Source organism: Dreissena polymorpha, chromosome 7, assembly GCF_020536995.1.
Source record: "Dreissena polymorpha isolate Duluth1 chromosome 7, UMN_Dpol_1.0, whole genome shotgun sequence".
Classification (NCBI taxonomy): domain Eukaryota; kingdom Metazoa; phylum Mollusca; class Bivalvia; order Myida; family Dreissenidae; genus Dreissena; species Dreissena polymorpha.
In genome coordinates, this window is record NC_068361.1 from 74915861 (window position 1) to 74935519 (window position 19659).

Sequence of the window (19659 nt, forward strand, 5' to 3'; positions counted from 1 at the left end):
TAATCTTAGTTGACGTGCATTAAGCCCCATTTTCCCAGAAAGCAGCCAATATGTACAGATTTCAATGATAAACACTAGACTGGCCAATGTCGTCTTACAAGCTGGTATATACAGTAACTGCTAGAGCAGAATCATTTGTCATCTGCTGCAGACAGGCAGCGGTATTCGTCCCTAGCAGAGTGAGTTGCGGTTCTTACCGTAGCTTAGGCTTCTAAGCACATACAGTACTGATTTGCAAAATATGCTCTGTAAATTTAGTCGGCCGCTAACGCGACCAACTAAAAATGAACCGTTAAAGCGAGATTATACGATTTTGTCAAATATGTATTAATTTATATAAAATGTGCAAAAAAATTATCAAACATATATTTGAATATAAATTAAAATAAAAGGTCAGAAGAACATGTGTCGAAAAATTCGAAATAAGCCAGATATTTAATTCTGAAATAGAAAAGGCTGTACAGTCGAATTCGCCAGCATGTAAATCATGCATGTACGATGTGAATCTAAATATAGTTTAACGGTTCATTTTTAGTTGGTCGCGTTAGCGGCCAGCTAAATTTACAGAGCATATTTTGAAAATCAGTTTGTTTGTTTTTTGTTCAGAGTTTATTTACATGTCAATTCGAGCCCCTTCACGGAGTCATTAAGGATGGACCTGCCCCTGTGACCTTTCAGGGGGAAAAGATTTATTTTTTATGCCAAAGTAGGTCAAAATTTACACCGGCTTCCCGGGTATTCCGGTATAAGATATAATTTAGATCCAAATAGACCAGTGCACGGTGGCCAATGAGACCTTAATGTGCACAGGTAGATAGACAATCTCAAGACAAATTCATGTCTGAACGCAGCACCGCCAAGGGACTGCAGCACACAGCTCCGCCTTTATGGCCCCACTTGTCGACACCGGCCGTCGTCTTATCCCCGAGACGGTTTCCCCAGTGCGTTGAGCGCACTGAGTACCGCCGTCCCGGGGCCCCTATATAAAGCCAACCCTCGATGTTCTTGGGGCTGCTCTGAGACTCCCCCCACCGGGGAAAAGCAACCCCTGGTCCGCCCCGTATTTCCTCCACACTGGTGATTTTGCTGTCCCACTATCCCCGTCCCTCTACAGACGGGACCTCTGGCAGGTACGGGTCAGCGAACTCCCGACGATATAAAGCGGTTGACGAGACCGCTGCATCTTGGGGAAGACAGCAATCACAGCAATGTGGAAGACGTCCGGGGTGACGGACTCAGCTGGATTTGCAGAGCCACCCGCAGAAGTTTCCCTCTATAAGGAAATATGTACAGGTGAGGAAATCTTCTGCGGGCGACTCTAGCCTCGGTCGCGACGCGCACGCTCCAGCTGCTGACCGAGCTTGCAAATCAGTATGTGCTTAGAAGCCTTAAGTACGGTAAGAACCGAAACTCACTCTGCTAGGGACGATTACCGCTGCCTGTCTGCAGCAGACGACAAATGATTCTGCTCTAGCAGTGAGTGTATATACCCTCTAACAGTGAGTGTATATACCAGCTTGTAAGACGACATTGGCCAGTCTAGTGTTTATCATTGAAATCTGTACATATTGGCTGCTTTCAGGGAAAACGGGGCTTAATGCTCGTCAAATAAAATTAGCATGGGCACACTGATTAGCCTGTGGATTGCGCACAAGCTAATCAAGGACGACAACAGCGAACAACTTCAGTGCCTTCAGCGCTTTGATAAATTCCTGCAACGATATCTATTCATTCGACACACGAACACTAACTAAAAAGACGAATGTTTTGGTTATTGTAGGAAAATATGTCAAAGCCAACATTGTACTCTATGCACGGTCTGGTTTGGGCGTCACGATAATAATAAAGAAGATGTAGTGTACAGTGATAGCATTTTATTAAAACAACAAAATCAAACGATCGTTAAATATATAATTCTTCACAATCAAGGAAAACAAACAAATGTAAAGACAACAAGTTAGCTAAAACAGCGTATAAATATATACACTTAAAAAGTGTATATTCAAAGTTAGTTCATTAAATGTTGTGTTGCAATTATCCATTGATAAATTCCACAAAGTGTATAATAATGTCAGTTTACATATCGATGAGCAATTCAGTCATCGTAAAAACTAAGCAGAATATCAATGAATTAACATAATAAACCCCAGACCTTTCAAACCCCATAACATAAACAAGAACATAAGCCTAAATATTTCTTTATATGAGCTGCGTTCTGAGAAAACGGGGCTTAATAAATATGCGTAAAGTGTCGCTTCAGATTAGCCTGTCGAGTTTATCTTTACGCCGAAAACTGGATTGTTTTTTTAGAATATACATGTACATGTACCTCCTTTGAATACAAAATACCCGAAAGCGGAACGTGTCGTCACTGATTTGCGTGTGCGGACTGCCCTGGCTAATGTTGGACGGTACTTAACGCACATGCATTAAGCCCGATATTTCCGTAATGAGGCTCGTATCATTATACATCGTAAAATGCTTTTAAAATGAGAACTGAGGCATTGAATTCAAACGAGGAGTTATATAATTGCCTAAGTTCATTTTTAACACCATGTTATATACTATTTTGGTCACTTTCGCACGTCTATGCAAGTGCTTATTGCTTTTATATGTTCAGTTTTGTATACATAACGATGAACTGGACATGTTCAAGTTATATGAATAACCTTTCTGTCCTGTTCTGTTTCTGTTCATAAAAGCGTTTCAGTGTACGAACACTACTAAAGCCTACACTATAGTATGTACAATCAGTTTGAGTTGCGACCACACATGTTTTAATAGTCTGCTTGCCAACTATTCGGTATTACAAAAAAATGTCATATCAACACGTGGTTTCCATGGCAACGTATTTGCGTGCATGATAGCAGTGATTATGTTCAGTCAGTGTTCTCCGACATCAATAAGCGATTCCAGAGATTGTAATGCCAAAGACATGTCTTCGGTAAGAAAATAAGATTAATGCGACGAAAATTTCGTTGCAATAGTTACTGACAAATTATAAATTGTGTGATTTAAAAAAAAATCAAATTGTTACACTTAAAGCTAGAAATTCCGTTATTATACTGGTAGTAAAATAAAAAGGTGAGCGACTCAACAAAACTAAGCAACTATAGTCATTAGTGGCGCAAGTAATCACATAACTGTGTTTTTAGTCCTTTTGCCATTTGTGACGCAAGAAATAGCGTCTTTGTGGTTACTTTGCTATATGTAACCTAAGAAATAGCGTCTTTGTCATTACTTTGCCATATGCAACCTAACAAATAATGTCTTTGTAATTACTTTGCCATACGTAACGTTTGAAGTTGAAACTTTGTATTCTCTGCTGGTGTACATGACGAGAGGAATAACGCCAGTTCAGTCCGATGGCGATTTTGACGTCTTTAATGACGTATTTGTATGCATTCTAACAAAAAGTGCCGTAAAACATCATTTAATTAACTTTTTTTCATATTTTGAGTCTTTAAATAACGTCACAGAAGGTCTCCTTGCGACGACGTCACTTTCATAAAAAAGAAATGGAATTTTCCACACAGTTATGACTGCGGGTTGAAAGATCTCGTGACGTTGTGGGGTTTACAATTTAATGTTAATGGATGCTGACACACCGGTATGTACTGATTCTCTTCAAATAAATTGTTTAAACAATTTTCCTTAAGAATTTCAACTAGTGCATAAAAGACAGTTTTTATGCTGCTTGTGGCAATGTGAAATACGTCAGAATTTATTTACTTAATAAGCTTGTGTTCTTGGCTAAAACTTCGATGTGTAACGCATTCATGTACACGGTTATGCAAGCAACGTGAAATTTTGACACCGATTGCAGGCTTGAAAAATTAGTTATTCTTACATCTAAAGATATAGGCACTAACTGAAATAAAGACTGCACTAAATATTTTTGCTGATGTATTTCAATATTGAGATATTTGCAAAAATAAAGTTCTTAACGGTGTGTTCACATTATGTCCAGCCCGTGTGTAAACCGCTGTGAACCCCGTTGATCCTGCACCCTGGACAAGGCGGATGTCGTCACAATGACGTAAATATGATATTCTGGTCACTAAACTAGAATATTACAAGCTATGACGATTTAATTTTGATGGAATCGATGGATTCTTGTTTACTATGAATTATGCTTTAGTAAAAACGCATTTATAATGCGAAGTATTGTATTTGCGCCTTATTGTTGAATCATGTTAAACATATAACCATCTGTTATTGGGCCGATATAAGCAAATTCTCAAGTACTGCACTCCTGTTAATGGTTGAATATTTTGCTTAGTAGTCCATTCCGTTTAAAGTCTGCACATGGTGGAATATCTGTCCTTCTGGAAAATACCACGTGATGTATATCGTATATCCCGGAAGTGTGATGTGCGAATGTTCGCTGTTACGGTAATTAAGCAATCAGCGACAAAACAAAACTAAGCCACTCTAGTCATAAGCGGCACAAGTCATCAAAAAATGTGTTTTGTAGTCCATTTTTCATAAGTAACGCAAGAAATAGCGTCGCTTTTGCCCTGCAGGACGAGAGAAATGACGCCATTTTAGTCACTTAGCGAGTTTACGTCTTAAATGACGTTTTTAGTCATTCGCACAAAAAATGTCGTAAAATGAATGAACTTAAGTCACTTTTTCATAATTGACGTCTTTAAATGACGTCGCAGAAGTCTCGCTGGCGATTACGTCACTTTCCTCAAAAAGAGAGGCAATTGTCCACAAATATTGCACAATGCGATGATTGAATTCCAATGGTATCGATTGATTCGTGTTTTATACTATGAGATATGCGTTAGTACATACGCATATATAATGCGTTGTATTGCATTTTCGAATTATTCTTGAATGATGTGTAACGTATAACCGTCGAATAATGGGCCAATATCTGCAAACAGGCATATAAAGCACTTCTGTGAATGTTTGAATATTTTTCCATGACGTTTATGGTCTGCATATGCTGGAATATCTTTCATTCTGGCGAGTACCACGTGGTGTATATTTTATATCACTGGAGTGTGATGTGCGCATTTTCACTGCGCATGCCAATTATGGATAAGATCCACTGCGCATGCTCAATCGGAGAAAGAGATGTTGTTGCTATCCTGGCTGTCTGACGTGTTTCCCCAGTGACAATCAGCTGTAAAAAAAGACAATGATTGTTAATTATTTAGAAAAAAAAAGACTTATCATAGACTGATTAAACACATTAATCTTCTTGAATTGCCACACTCATATTTAACGTTATTTTACAAATGCAAATTTCTGTTAATTTTCGTATAATTTCTACAAAGTTAATATAATAACGTAGACGTTTTATTAAGATACCAAATTACCAAAGTGTCCCATGTATACGTGAACACCAAGCTTTGATCTGCATTGGGTGATTCCATTTTACGAGTTAATGCCAAGCCGCACTTACCATCCATCTCCATCTTTTGTGACGTCAGAGAGCCCGGACTGGAGTGATTTCCGGTGTGTTGTTGTTGTTGTTTCTTCTGGCGCGCACGAGAGTTCTGGAACCAGACCTGTGTCACGCGCTTGCTCAGGCCCGTGATCTGCGCGATTCGCTCCAGGTCCTGACCATCCGGGTTTGAGTCCAGCTGGAAGTTGGCTTGCAAAACCTGAAGACAAAACATTTGTTTTGTATGTTTACATACACATGTGTGAAAACAGACTGCCAGTCCCACTTCGCAAATGCTGTTTGTTATTTACTTAATTTACGCCTATATAGTATACACTTTGAGGGATTTTCATGAAACTTGGCTAAAAGGTTCAGATCATGGAGGCGACATGCAGAAGGCTTGAGTGTTACATTCTGTATTAAGGTCGAGGTCACCTTCAAGGTCAAATGTTTGAGCCTCTAGTTTTGTGTCTTTTGAACGATTTTTGACTCTTTACTTAAATGTAAAAATTAATTTAGAGGATGTACAGAAGGCATGAGCCAGTCACGCCGGCCGAAGGTCAACATAATACTTCAAGGTCAAAAGTTTGATCCACTATTTTCTTGTCCGATCCATATCTCCTAAACACTTAAAAGGATTTAAATGGAACTTGGTTACAATGTTTAGTTAATCGGGGCGATGTGAATTAGACACGAGTTAGTCACGCCGCTACAAGGTCAATGTCATAAATAAAGGTCAAATGTTTAAGCCTCTATTTTCGTGTCAGCTTCAAATCTCACACACTGTTTGAATGAATTTTTACAAACTTGGCCAGAATGTAAAGGTCATTGACACGGCGTGCGGAAGGCTGGGGTCGGTCATGCCGGTTCAAGGTAATGGTCATAATTCTCTTGCTAGCTCCTATACCTTTTGAATCATTTTCCACAAACTTGACCACAATTTTATTAAGAACATGTCAGGAAGTCATGAGTCAATCACGCTGCTTCAAACTCAAGGTCATCACTTCAAGGTTGGGGTATATAGTTGTCTCTTGGACTGCCTTGCATTTCATTATTGTGATGGGATTTAAAGAAAGATCGTGGTGGGCGACGAATCAGAGGGTTCCCATTGGACGGAGAAGAAACTGATTGTTATATCTTATTATTATTGGTGTATGTCAGTCCGTCTCACTTTTGAATGATACGTGGACCAGTCGATTGGTCAGAATTTAGCAAAAGTATGTCAGTTTTAATTTGGAAATAATGTGCAATACATTTATTAATGACGCACGTTTTTACAATGTCTCCTTTACGAACCTGAATCTGTTCTTCTGTGAACGTTGTCCGCACTCGTTTGGTTTTGGTTTTCTGTGACGCATCGGAATCTGAAAGCAGGCAACAAATAAATAATCAAATTGCAAAAAATAAGTAAAATAATAATGTTACTTTAAATGAATATTTTTTTTGAAAAACTGTTGCATCAAATAAACATGGTACCCGAATGAAAGTAATGTCTTTAAAATAAATGATTGCATTCCTCACGGCTATGTATAACGGGCTTCAATTACCGGTATTCAATGCATAAACAATTTATAGAGCAATTTATTTCTTAGTCTTTCTGCTGCTTGAAAAATTTCATCCGTGAATAAATGCCGCGGTGACGCAGAGAAGCAGTAAATGTTCAAAGAACATGCCAGACTGCGGTTGTGAATTTCAAGATGGGCGTGTAAATTTTAAAATGCTGCGTTTATTTTAATTTTATTGAAACAAAAATCCCGCAATACCCTTGAGGTTAGAATTACTGCCAAACGCTGTCTGTTTTCACGGCAGCCATATTGATAATACCGGGTTAAATGACAAACGACCATTTGATTGGTTGATAGCAGAGGTAATTAAACATGGCCGCAGATAATAATTGCATAAATGTGATATAAAATCCATTGAACTGAAGCGCTGTTGAACAACATTTACTTGAAATTTGTCACCTTTGACGCGAAATGTTTGATAGCATGTTTTCGTCTGGTTTTGGGGAAAGCGATGCGTAAAGAATGGCTTGTGTTGATTAATGCCCACTAATTATTATAGCGTTTTGTGGTTTTTAATGTGAAAAACATTTATACAATACAGATTTTCAGACTTAATTCTAATTTTCCGTTTGCCATAGTTACAAGTCATATAAACACCGAGTGATTGTTTTTAAATAAACGAATCTATTTAGTTCCATTAACTGTTAATATGTTCTTTTCATCAGAATGTAGAATTCTTCAATTTTTATCGAATGTAGAATCATGATAAATTGCTTCGTTTAATTCTGATTTAAAACAAGTCCGCATCTTTATATACATAACTTTACAAAGTTGCGAATATTCTTTACGGTAATTTGCCCTTAGCATGTTCTTATTTCCCCTAATTAAAAACCTACGCCTTTGTATTAAGAAATACGGCTCTATATGAACATAAACTACAGTGTTCTATATACGCGTTAAATATGCTGCTGCTGCTGCTGCTGCTGATGATGATGATGATGATGATGATGACAATGATGATGATGATGATGATGATGATGATGATGATGATGATGATGATGATGATGATGATGATGATGATGATGATGATGATGATGATGATAATGATGGTGATGATGATGATGATGATGATGATGATGATGATGATGATGATGATGATGATGATGATGATGATGATGATGATGATGATGATGATGATGATGATGATGATGATGACTTGGTAGGGGTGATAATGATAACAATGATGACTATGCCGTACCCTTATGTGGCCCGCCTTCCAGCACGTCCAAGTAGTGAGGTTTGCACAGAACCTTGCTACCGTGCAACGCAAACTCCTCGCCCGTCGACAGTTGCCGCTTGCACGTGTCGCACGCGAAGCATGCGAGGTGATACACGTGCTCGCGTGCGCGGCGCACCCAGTCCGTCGGCTGGATGGACCGGAAGCATTTCGCACATTTTGCACCGAACTCTCTGAAATTGCAAACGAAGTGTTTCGGCGATTCGAATATATGAATTTTATATACTATTTCTCGCTATAATTATGTGTACTTACATTACAATAACATATATGGCTTATAGACTCCTTTAAAAATATTTTTGCATTTTACATTATACCATTAAATGTCGTAACTATAAGTACAACTTTTTCGTATTCTATTTAGAAATCAAATGCCGGCGGGAAGATTGGGGACATGTTTCGTATTAAATGTATGAAGTTTTTTCCTAAAAAACATGTTATCTCGGTATTGGTGAACACACATTCTATCTTGTTTGTATTATAGTCATATACATTATGTATAGTCAGACTGAATTTGTTCCAAAATCCTGTACAAGTTTAGATCTTTAGGAAAAAAACAATACAAAGAGCAATTTTGTCAATGGACAGGATATAATGATGTATTTGCGACTTCCACGACGTAGAAATATCTCGCGGGACGCAGATTACATGCCGTCTGCATTGACAGAGGATTTCTGGGATTGATTTTTCGTCGTCTGTTTGACTAACAAGCCAGGAGTTCAATGGGTTGATTAGGTGGGTAAATTGGGGCTAATTTCGGGGCAAAATCGGAAGGACGTAACTAAATTTCCGTAATTTTGATACGGTTAAATATTCATTCGGATCTTCTCTAGCAGCAAGAATGAGTCTGTACAAAGTACACAATTCCGATGAAATTGCTTGACATTTCACGTTTGAAAAAGGCGTGTGCTCGAGGAAATTTAATTCCGTCAAATTTTATTGAAATTTTTTACCAGAATAAAATGTAATCCGTTCATTTATCATGAATGCAAAACGAAAATACCAATTTAAAAAATAAATAAACTTCAAAATTAAGTTTATGCTCGACCTTAAACACTTAATTTTGAATCAAACAATCCCATATAATGTGTTTTTATTGGAAAATCACGATCTAATAAAAGTTCGTTCCCCATTCCACTTTGAATAATTAGTTTCGATATCGTTTGGTGATGCGTCCGTTTTTGTCATTTTATAATTATTTACACTGAGCGTATCGTTTCTTTAAATGAAGCATACTTTAATTCGGTTACTCGTCACAAATAACGTTACGAGTGTAAATAATTTTAGAACGGCCATTTAAAAGGTACAAAAACATTCCCTCTCAAACCGCCTCAACAAAATGAGCAGCCCCTACCTGGCATAGTCAAGCCTGCAGTAGATGTTGTCCTCGCGCATGAAGCACGTGTTCTGTCGGTCCAGCGCCACGTGACACACGCAGCAGCGCAGACACTGCACGTGCCATGACTGGTCGTTCACCTTGAGCAGAAACCGGTCTGCGATGTGCAGTCCGCAACCGTAGCAGACGTCGTCATCCGTCTGCAAAAGAGAACGTTTTATCATACCACTACATGTACATTAATACCTACCTGATATAATGTTGCCTGATATGTTGTTATCACGTCAACGGTAAGTTGCTTTATCAGTGCTATATATGTTTTGAGGAAGGTCATATTACTCAGAATCAACTATAGAGGCATCAATGTTTGGTAAAATAGAATCAGAGTAAAATAAAAGTCTATCACTTAGACCACTCGGCAATCCGTGCTCATAATTAGTTTGTTGTATTTTATGCTTTATATAAGCAATCCTCGTAGTGTCACACAACTTAACGACAATAACAAATCTTTCCAAATTATTAAATCGTTTCGCGTTGCAACGCTTTATAATTTTCTGCTTTTTAATTCGCCAAAAAAATGCATTATAATGGATATTTTAGAGCATGGTAAATGTTCAGTATTACTGTTTCCTCACAAATATCAAAATCACAACGAAAATTTGTGAATCTGAAACAATTTATTTTTTAAATGTTGTCAATAAACCAAAACGTTAAAAAAATCCCTTAAAGAAAACCCGCTCATTCGTAAGAGTTTTCTATAGGTATCATGATTTTTTAAACAAATAAGTATTTTTTCAGTAAAGAGCAACCGCGCGTTTAAACGGTTAGAAAAATGTGGGGACTTCATATTACAAACGCGCGGTTGCACTTTACTGAAAAAATACTTATTTGTTGAAAAAGATCGTGATAACTATAGACAAATCTCACGAATGAGCAGGCTCTCCACTTTATGCCATTAAAAATGGTGAAATATTTAAAAAGAGATCCTTTAAAATGTTAACTTTGTCGCGCTCTATTCTCCCAACACAGATCCGATAAAAGTCACGTGGTATAGGCACCGTTGGTGTTGCAACTTATGGTGAATAGGCACGAAGAAGAAAAAGAAGAAATAGGATGATGGGGAGAAGTAGGACAACGACTGAGTTAATGCAATATCACCTAACTACGGCTTTTTGTATGAACTTCAGAAAAAAAAACTTCGTAGTTAAGGCATTCATTACATTTAATTTTGCGCAATTCTTTTGCTGCGCTGCTGAAAGAACTTGCGAAGCATCCTTTTGATGTCCGAAAAACATACCGTCAGTTGCGATCACACCCGATATTCGGACACCTTCGGGAGTTGCGGATGCTTTTGTGCCAGTCTCTGTTTTCCTTCGGTGCCCTTTACCGGAGCAATCAGGGGAATAATAAAATTGACCAATTTGAGAAAACACGTTCCCGATCCCAATATTTGATCCCGTTCATTAGCGCACGCCCCCTACCGGGTAGATCTTTGTAACGCCATCTGGCGATGGCGAATAAAGAACGCTAACTCTATGCGGCATTTGACGTTACGGGCGCGTGGCAGGGATCGATTTATCGATCATGAAACTGTCAAGAGATTTGGGGAATTGCGCGTTGAGATTGACAGTCCGATTGGTGCTGGTGAGCATACGGGGGCGTGGTTACCCGTGCTTGACACGTGCTTAAATTTCACAGAGCGGCGATTAAAAAAGGTAAAGGTAGGATCTTGCCTAAGTCCCACACATACCACTCTTATTTTATTTACACAATCACACTCAATTACTCACTCGCGGAATACCGGTACATGTACTATGTTTTGCCATAAATGTGTTCATTGTATTATATTAGATTGCTTTTTTATAGTCTCTTATAATTCAAATGTGAATGGCCATTTACAGATGTTGCTATATACGTGTGTTTATATCTTGTATATACTATGTTATAGATGTAAATGTATGAGCTTGAAATAAAATAAAATATCTGCTATATAGATTGTTTTAAGAAGCTTGCTATATGAATTGTTTAAAATAATATATCATAATACTTAATTACAAAGACGGACTAGCAGACGAAACGAAGGGAACGAAAACATCGAAATAGAAAAATAACAAAAATATTTATTAACGCATGTATAGATTATTTGCATTTAACATTAACTGTCAAATGCATATATATCTGAGAGATTTGAATACTTGTATGTCATGAAACAGAATAATATTAATAATGACTTGAAGACAAAATGAAGGGAACGAAAAGGGCAATATGACAAAAAGGACCAAAATAGACCTTATATAATAATGTAAAATATTTGCACAAACATAAATTTAAAAATGCGTTTTTAATAATTAAAATAGTAGTGCATGTTAAAATAGTGGGCTCAATTAACCCCTTTATGCCTAGCGTCTAGAAAAAAGGCCTTGGCAAACAACGTAGACCCAGATGAGACGCCGCGGCGTCTAATCAGGGTCTGCGCTGTTTGCTTAAAGGAATTTCTGTAAGAAATATTCTAAATAAAGAAATAAATATACTAGACATCCCTAATTTTGGAAATAAATTGATCCAAATTTGAAGGATGGGAGAGTCCACTAGGCATAAATGGGTTAAAAGATTGCATCGACATGCCTATGAACATTATTGTGAAGATTTGTTTAATATTGTATCATAATAGCGCGTACAAAACAAGTTAGTTTTGGTTAACACGTTGTCGTATAAAATTTTCAATCGAAATAGAAAAGCAATAAAAAAATCTTTTCTGGCAAACTCATTTTTGCAGCAATTTTCGACGTTTAACATGATTCCATAAGCTGTGATAGTTTTCTTAGAACTGTTCCGTGACCGACAGACCCACTTGAGCTTGCACACCACGTTTCACCAACAACTTCGCGGCAAATTAGATTTTGTCGGCTTGAATAAGATGCAAATAGAGGCCACTTGACTTGAATAGCATGTTAGACGACGAGAGGGTAAAGCATTGGAGTTTGATTTTGCCTCTCTGATTTGCCGCCGTTTTGACAGACTAAAAACCTAATGACATCGGCTCTAGCGCCCGTGTTCGAATCGCTATCTAAATGATATAAAATGTAACACGACTAGAATTTCATTAAACCGCCGGAAGCGGTTTCATCTTGCACGAGATGTTTCGAGCGAATTGGGATCCAAAACCGGAAGAGAGTGTTGGTATCGCTTCCAGCAAAGCGCGTGCTCTTTTATTTCAAGTGACGTTTAAGACTTTGCCTCGGCTTCCGGTCACGTGATCTTGCTACGAGATTTTCACGAGATTTTGAGAGACGTCATTTTCTTATCGGAGAATGCCATTTTTGTCTTGAAAATCCTGTCCATTAAAGTTGAACACCTTAGTAGCGGATTTAATGCCACCAACGGAAGTACATTACAGAAAATTTCTAAGCGACATTTCAGATCTTGTTCAATCGGATGACAGTCACTTTACGGGTCACTGCAAAAAAACGACAGCCATTAATTCACTGGTTATGAATATATAAGTACGCCTGGTGTTTTTAAAAACAAAATATTTCATAGAAGGTTAAATCAAGGTTAACCCAAGCGAAAATAGATCGTCTTCCGTGCTGTATTGGTTGAATTGCAGTTTCTTCAAAGACATGTGACACTCGCTGTTGTTGTTTAATATAAAGTAGTTCGGTTGGAAATATATGTTTGAAGACAAAATCAATTGGTTAAGATTCATTAGATTTAATATTTGTATTCAGAACTCGACCAACTTGCAGACTAAAAAAGATAATGAATCATCTGGATGCAAGTAGAATATTATAAATAAGGAAACAAGAAAAACGCATTATCTTTGACATTTTTGTGTGTAAAATAGATTCTTACTTTCCACGATCAGTCATCAAAAATATCATCAAATTATTTATACACGGTTTACCCCAAAAAAATCTTGATGTATGGAGGACAAAGAAACGGTTGTGATGAAAAAGTAGTAAATACTAGTAATTAACGACCAAGAAGAAGAAGAAGAACAAGAAGAAGAAGAAGAAGAAGAAGAAGAAGAAGACGAAGAAGAAGAAGAAGAAGAAGAAGGAGAAGAAAGAAAAGAAGAAGAAGAAGAAAAAGAAGAAGAAGAAGAAGAAGAAGAAGAAGAAGAAGAAGAAGAAGAAGAAGAAGAAGAAGAAGAAGAAGAAGAAGAAGAAGAAGAAGACAATGAAGAAGACAATGAAGAATAAGTCTTATGTGATCATCATTTATATGTCTTTTCCAGAAAATAATCACTATAAGCTACTGTTGATAAATGCCGCATATTTCAAACTCAAAATAAGTTTAACAATATTACAATTTTAATGTACTATATAATGAACCTAAAAGACCGTACATTTGCTGGAATATTCTTATTCCACTTTCCTTATATATTAAATTTAACTCTGACAGCTCAATTTTTCTCTCGTTCTCTGACAGCGCTCGCATGACAACAGTCTATCAATAATCTTGATCATAAAAGACGCTTATAAGAAGAGACGGCACATTACGTTTTAAATCTTACAAAGAAAATCGCTTAAATCCCCTACTAGGAAAATATTTTAAGACCACAAAGTCGCTTTCTTAGTCCATAAACGGTGCTGGCTGTTTGTCGGGAGCATTTAGTCGCCCAGGCGAGAGCTCGTGTTCATTCCCGCTCCGCACGAGATTCTTGTGTTAAAGGAAATGGGACCTTTTAAGAAGAAAATACTCGGAAAATATTATGATAAAACGCACTCAAGTTTAATGATAGATGTAAGATAAAGCGACATTATTCTTTGGCCTGAGATGTTTTATGGTCGTTTGACATAAAGAAGCTTTTTTCGAAAACCCCTGGCTACAAAAATGTCTTTCCTGTCGCTTCGACATGCAAAACAGAAGTTAAATGTTACGTGTTACAGGAAAGTTAAGTAATAGCGCTGCACAAGGCTGCAGTAGACAGTGTTACTTGGTACTCACCACCATCACCACCACAACAACCACCAAAACAACAATCACCCCCACCACAACCACAAACGCCATCATCATCATCATCATCATCATCATCATCATCATCATCATCATCATCATCATCATCATCATCATCATCATCATCATCATCATCATCATCATCATCATCATCATCATCATCATCACCACCACCACCATCATCATCATCATCATCATCATCATCATCATCAACAACAACAACATCATCAACAGCAGTAGCAGCAGCAGCATCATAATCATCATAATCATCATAAAAAACAACAACAACCATTTCATAACAGTACAGTTCACAAGTACCATCTTTAATTCTGTATCAACACAACCACTACTACCACCGTAGTTCTATACTAATAATTATATGTTATGACATTTCCGAATGATCTACAAAAAAGCTTTTGTTTCAACTCGAACTCATATGTAATATTTTAAGCTGAACGTAAAGTTGAGACGATGCCTTAAGAAAGCATTGTGAAAACGGTTTGATGAATCCCGGTCTACATGGTAAAAACCTTCGTCGTGTTTTACGACCAGTCAAAGTAAGTTTATGAGTAATATTTTCATAGACCAAGTCATGTCAAACCTCATGCGACAATTGTAAGCTACGATGCAATTGTTAAAGAAGTTACGTTTTAAGCAACGACCTCTATGAACAGAATTTTTAGTAATTCTATTTATTCGCTTTTAAACTTTCCCATGACCTTGCTTGCGGGAACACATTGGACATATAGTATTATCTAGGTTAGCGCTAAGGAAAAAAGAAGTAGCCAAAGTTCAGCGCTACGCTGACCACCCACATAATAATCTAATATGCTCAATTAACAATATAATTATTATCATAAATGTCTTGGTATTAAAAGCATTGTATTTAATTACCAATCAAACAAAATTTAAATTAATTATTTGTTACCTTAAATTCAATACTTCATATGATATATGCATATATGTCGTGATATGTCGTGAGCTTAAGTTCAGTGTTATTTCTTATTTTAAAAGATATTTGATAAATAGTGCAATCAATCAAATTACATGTAATAAAGTATACGCAGATGTTGGTTTAGGAACATTATAAACATTCATGTTTCTTATAATATGAGTCGCGTTCTGCGAAAACTGGGCATAATGCATTTGCGTAAAGTGTCGTCCCAGATTAGCCTGTGCAATGCAGTCCGCACAGGCTAATCTGGGACGACACTTTACACAAATGCATTATGCCCAGTTTTCGCAGAACGCCGTCCATTTGTATCTTATCTCACTGTTTGTGAACCGAATGTCTACGATGTTTCATACACTGCGTCTCATGCAAGTCATTGAACAGCTATGCACTAAACAACATCCGTATATACAACTGGATTATATAATAAACAAATCGTTGATCAGATATATAATCTTTCATGAGATAATCTCTGACACTGGCGACTCAGTGATCAGCTTTCGTTCGTCGGTCTGGCACATATGGCGATGTCAATGTAGGCGGATCGAGCGATAGAATGTTGTACCGTGATACAACGGATTTAAAGTACTGAGCGACTTTAGGAACTTTCAAAGTGAACGTTATGTGGACCCATTAAACATTAATCCGAAATATAAAAAAAGATCTAAGAATTCCGGCGAAAGGTGTTTTAAGTTGTTTGTAATGATTATTCATTGTTTTTTATCTCTTCTTGTTTTCGTAAATAATATTTCAGGTGTGTATTCGATGTTTGATTAATATTGTGTAAGTTGGCTTATTTCGATTGTTCAAATTGTTCAATAGCATTTATTATTATTGTGATGATGATATTGATGATAATCGTGTTGATAATGATTTTTTGCAGTTGATGTTGTTGTTGTTGCTGCTGTTGTTGCTGCTGCTGATGATGATGATGATTTATTTTATTGTATATAAAAAAAAAATTCAGTGTCATACGCCAGTCAATAATTATAAAAGACTTTCCGATAACATGCATACCGCATCGACACGCGCTAAGTGTCTCGGTTATTTATCATAAACGCTTTGATATTGTTGTTTTATTTGAAATATGGTTATAAAGTACAGTTTAATTACAATAAAACGTTATAACATGGCTACTTGCAGAGACGTATATTGGTTGAATGAAAGAAGCTGTTAAATTATAAATAAATTGGAATACAAGTTAATTAACAAAACGACATAGACATTACCTCAATGAATTACTTTTTAACAAGTCAATATTGGAACAAAGCTGAAATTAATAAGGTCGTGCTGTCAACGATAATAAAGAAACACGTGCAACGTTATACGATGATAATGCTTTGATATATATATATACCACATGTTTGTTTATATAAATAAAGACAAGATTTAGAAAATAGCATTCATTAAATAGTATACAAAGTTAACTTTTTTAGTTTTCAGGGAATAGTTTGCCTCCGCCAAATTCGCAACCAGTTCGAACATTTAAAGGATTTTTTATTTCTTAAAAACGCACATAATATACAATCACTTATTTTTAAGCATGCTTGACAAATTTAAAATACAATCCCTGTGCGAAACAAAACCACTGTAAGCACATTTGCATGTTAAATTATAAAACATTATTAACCTATTATTCGTCCACACATTCTAGGTTTAAAAAACTACTTATTATACCTGTACGATGTGTAAAAATTTCAAAATTCGCTTAATTTTGGAATCATTTTTATTGCGACGAATGCTACCGGCTAGTTTGCACCTTGGGGGAATGAATGGCAAACTTCAATATGGGCCGTGCTCTGTGAAAAGAGCACGCGTGTAACCGCACGTGCGCAAAGTGTCGTCCCAGATGAGCCTTTTCAGTCCGCACAGGCTAATCAGCGAAAACACTTCAAGAAAGTCTCTTCATAGCAAAAATGCAGTTTAGGCGGAAAGTGTCGTTCCTGATTAGCCTGTGCGGACTGCACAGTCTCATCTGGGGCGACACTTTACGCACATGTATTAACCACTTTTCACAAAGTACGGCTCATACCTTGGTTCCGAAATACCTTGTCCATCACATGTGGTCTTTATAGTTTTCTTACTATTTTTATGTCAACATGGTGCCAATGGGTATGCACACCGCGATAGTGTGAACCGCATAAGCGAGTATATGGTTAAACTACATATGAAAATTTCTCTAAAGAAAATTTGAAAATAAAAATGTCGGCTTTCAAAAATCTTCTTTTGTTATAAATTTGAGTTACAGTGTCCGAAACAATTATTTACGCGGTCGTACATACGGATGAATTGATAAACAGTTGTTGTTGTTCTTCGATGTAATAATCCTTAAAATTGCTCTGTTTATTAAAAATAAATAAAATAATAAAAATAAACAGAGTAATAAAATGAAACATTTAATGCTATATATTGCTTTAATAATGATAGTAATAATAATAATAATAATAATAATAATAATAATAATAATAATAATAATAATAATAATAATAATAATAATAATAATAATAATAATAATAATAACAACAACTAGAATAAAACGAACATGACGGAAAGAAGAAGACTATTTGGAAATGAAGACATAGAATACATGTTAAAAATAGAGACTTACTTTCATCATAGCGAATGGAAGGCCCCTGGTTGGGGAGGCTATGTTGAACATGTCCAGCGGCGGTGAGGAGCTGGACTTGAAACTCTCTTCCGTGCACTCCATGCTGAGCAGCATCTCAGCTGCGCACGTGCGCGTGTCGGCACGAGTTTGAAAGGGTCTTATATTTTGGACTAAATGGTCGTTACATTTAGTCGTAGCATTATTAGTATACAAGTGTGCACGACATCATTTTGACTGTTTTTTTTTTTGCTTCGTGCGTTCAAATTAATTTTTCACTTTAATTGATTAAGACAAGATTTAATTTTACAATTACCTTACTTGTAATATTCCTATATTGATAAAAAGAAATTAATAAATCGGTGATATTCCTTCCTTTAAACATGAACGACAACAACTATAATCCACAGTCTTGTAGAAGTCAATCTATCAAATTTCAATTCGAAGAATAATCTTTTGTAAAACAGATTATGATATATAAGAATGACAAGACAGTTGGATTCCGCAACATAGTTCAAGAAAATCCTGCCCATTCCCGCAGAGCGTTTTGATTGGTCAATAATTATCCGATTGCTAAATTCTGATTTGTCGATGGCGGCACGCGCCCGCCGAGAGATCATGCGCATTGAACGCTCGCAGAAATCTTTAGAAAGCACTTATCAGACAAAGATCAGATATCAGATTGACGGATAACCGAAGAAAAGTGGTTGTTTTATTGTTGTCGATTTTTATCACCCTTGTTGCAATATTGTTTAGCCGCATTCTGACAAATTTTTGGCAGTAAGAGCAGTTGGTTCTGACACCCTCGGGCCCTTCTCAACAGCGTTGCGACCTCCTAATTTTCGGATAATTATTGCATATCGCCGTGGACATCAAATTTTTACACCGTTAATACACATTAATAACTGTATCATCAAAGTCGGTTTGACATGTACTACCGGTAAACTTTGTAATCGTTATGTAATAGCGATAATTGCCAAAGTGGTGAAATAAAATGTCTTTGTAGGTCGCGGCATTCATCCATATCCGATTGAAGTATTTTGATATTATTTCTTGAAGAAAATAAAGGAATTGCCACTAAAATAAACCTGCGGGCCCCTTTGATGAGAAATATTTTAGATAATCCTATTTAAGTGAATATAAAGTGTAAAACAGAATATAAAGTTTATTATAAACGTCGTCTTTTATTGACCACCGTAATTTGACTGCGGACTGTACTTTGCACGCATTTTTGTCAATTTAACTAAATGGACTTCTGATATTTAAGTATAGGAATACAGTCATCTTGTTCATTTATCAGATTATAAGACAATCAATTATTATTTCACATCTGGACGGGATTATGCGTTTAAAGCATTAATTATAAACTCATGTAGTTCAGGTTTTTAATTGCCAAGGCCTTTTTTCTAGACGGTAGGAATAAATGGGTTAACTAATTTTTTGTAATCCTAGTATTTATATACAAGAAAAATTATTTCGCTTCTGTATGAAATTAAAGTAATCCTGTGTTTTCTACCGTATGAAATGGCATTCGGTGCTTTCCAATTTGCCAAGTACATGAAAAATTAAGACATTATACAAAGAAAAGCTTCATACCTTTTGCC

The 19659-nt window shown here is 36.5% G+C and overlaps 2 protein-coding genes across 3 annotated transcripts in view; both read right to left on the minus strand.

Moving 5' to 3' along the window:
• LOC127837041 (apical junction component 1 homolog) overlaps nt 1–19659 on the minus strand; it is a 223371-nt gene that overhangs the window by 60754 nt on the left and 142958 nt on the right. The gene's annotated exons all lie outside the window — the stretch shown is intronic.
• On the minus strand, nt 1109–18160 carry LOC127839835 (LIM/homeobox protein Awh-like). Its single transcript, XM_052368224.1, has 7 exons — nt 18059–18160; nt 10598–10677; nt 9558–9767; nt 8165–8376; nt 6698–6765; nt 5420–5621; nt 1109–1239 (listed from the first exon to the last, which is right to left on the minus strand). The coding sequence occupies exons 1-7, from the start codon at nt 18158–18160 to the stop codon at nt 1109–1111; spliced, it is 1005 nt and encodes a 334-aa protein (XP_052224184.1).

Excerpts from the sequence above, each read along its gene's own strand:
- LOC127839835 (XM_052368224.1), bottom strand. The coding sequence starts at position 18,160 with ATGGAGTGCACGGAAGAGAGTTTCAAGTCCAGCTCCTCACCGCCGCTG. Across the intron at positions 10,678-18,058 it reads TTCCATTCGCTATGATGAAA|TCGTTGTCCTACTTCTCCCC; the intron begins GTAAGTCTCTAT and ends GCATTAACTCAG. Across the intron at positions 5,622-6,697 it reads TCACAGAAGAACAGATTCAG|GTTTTGCAAGCCAACTTCCA; the intron begins GTTCGTAAAGGA and ends TTTTGTCTTCAG.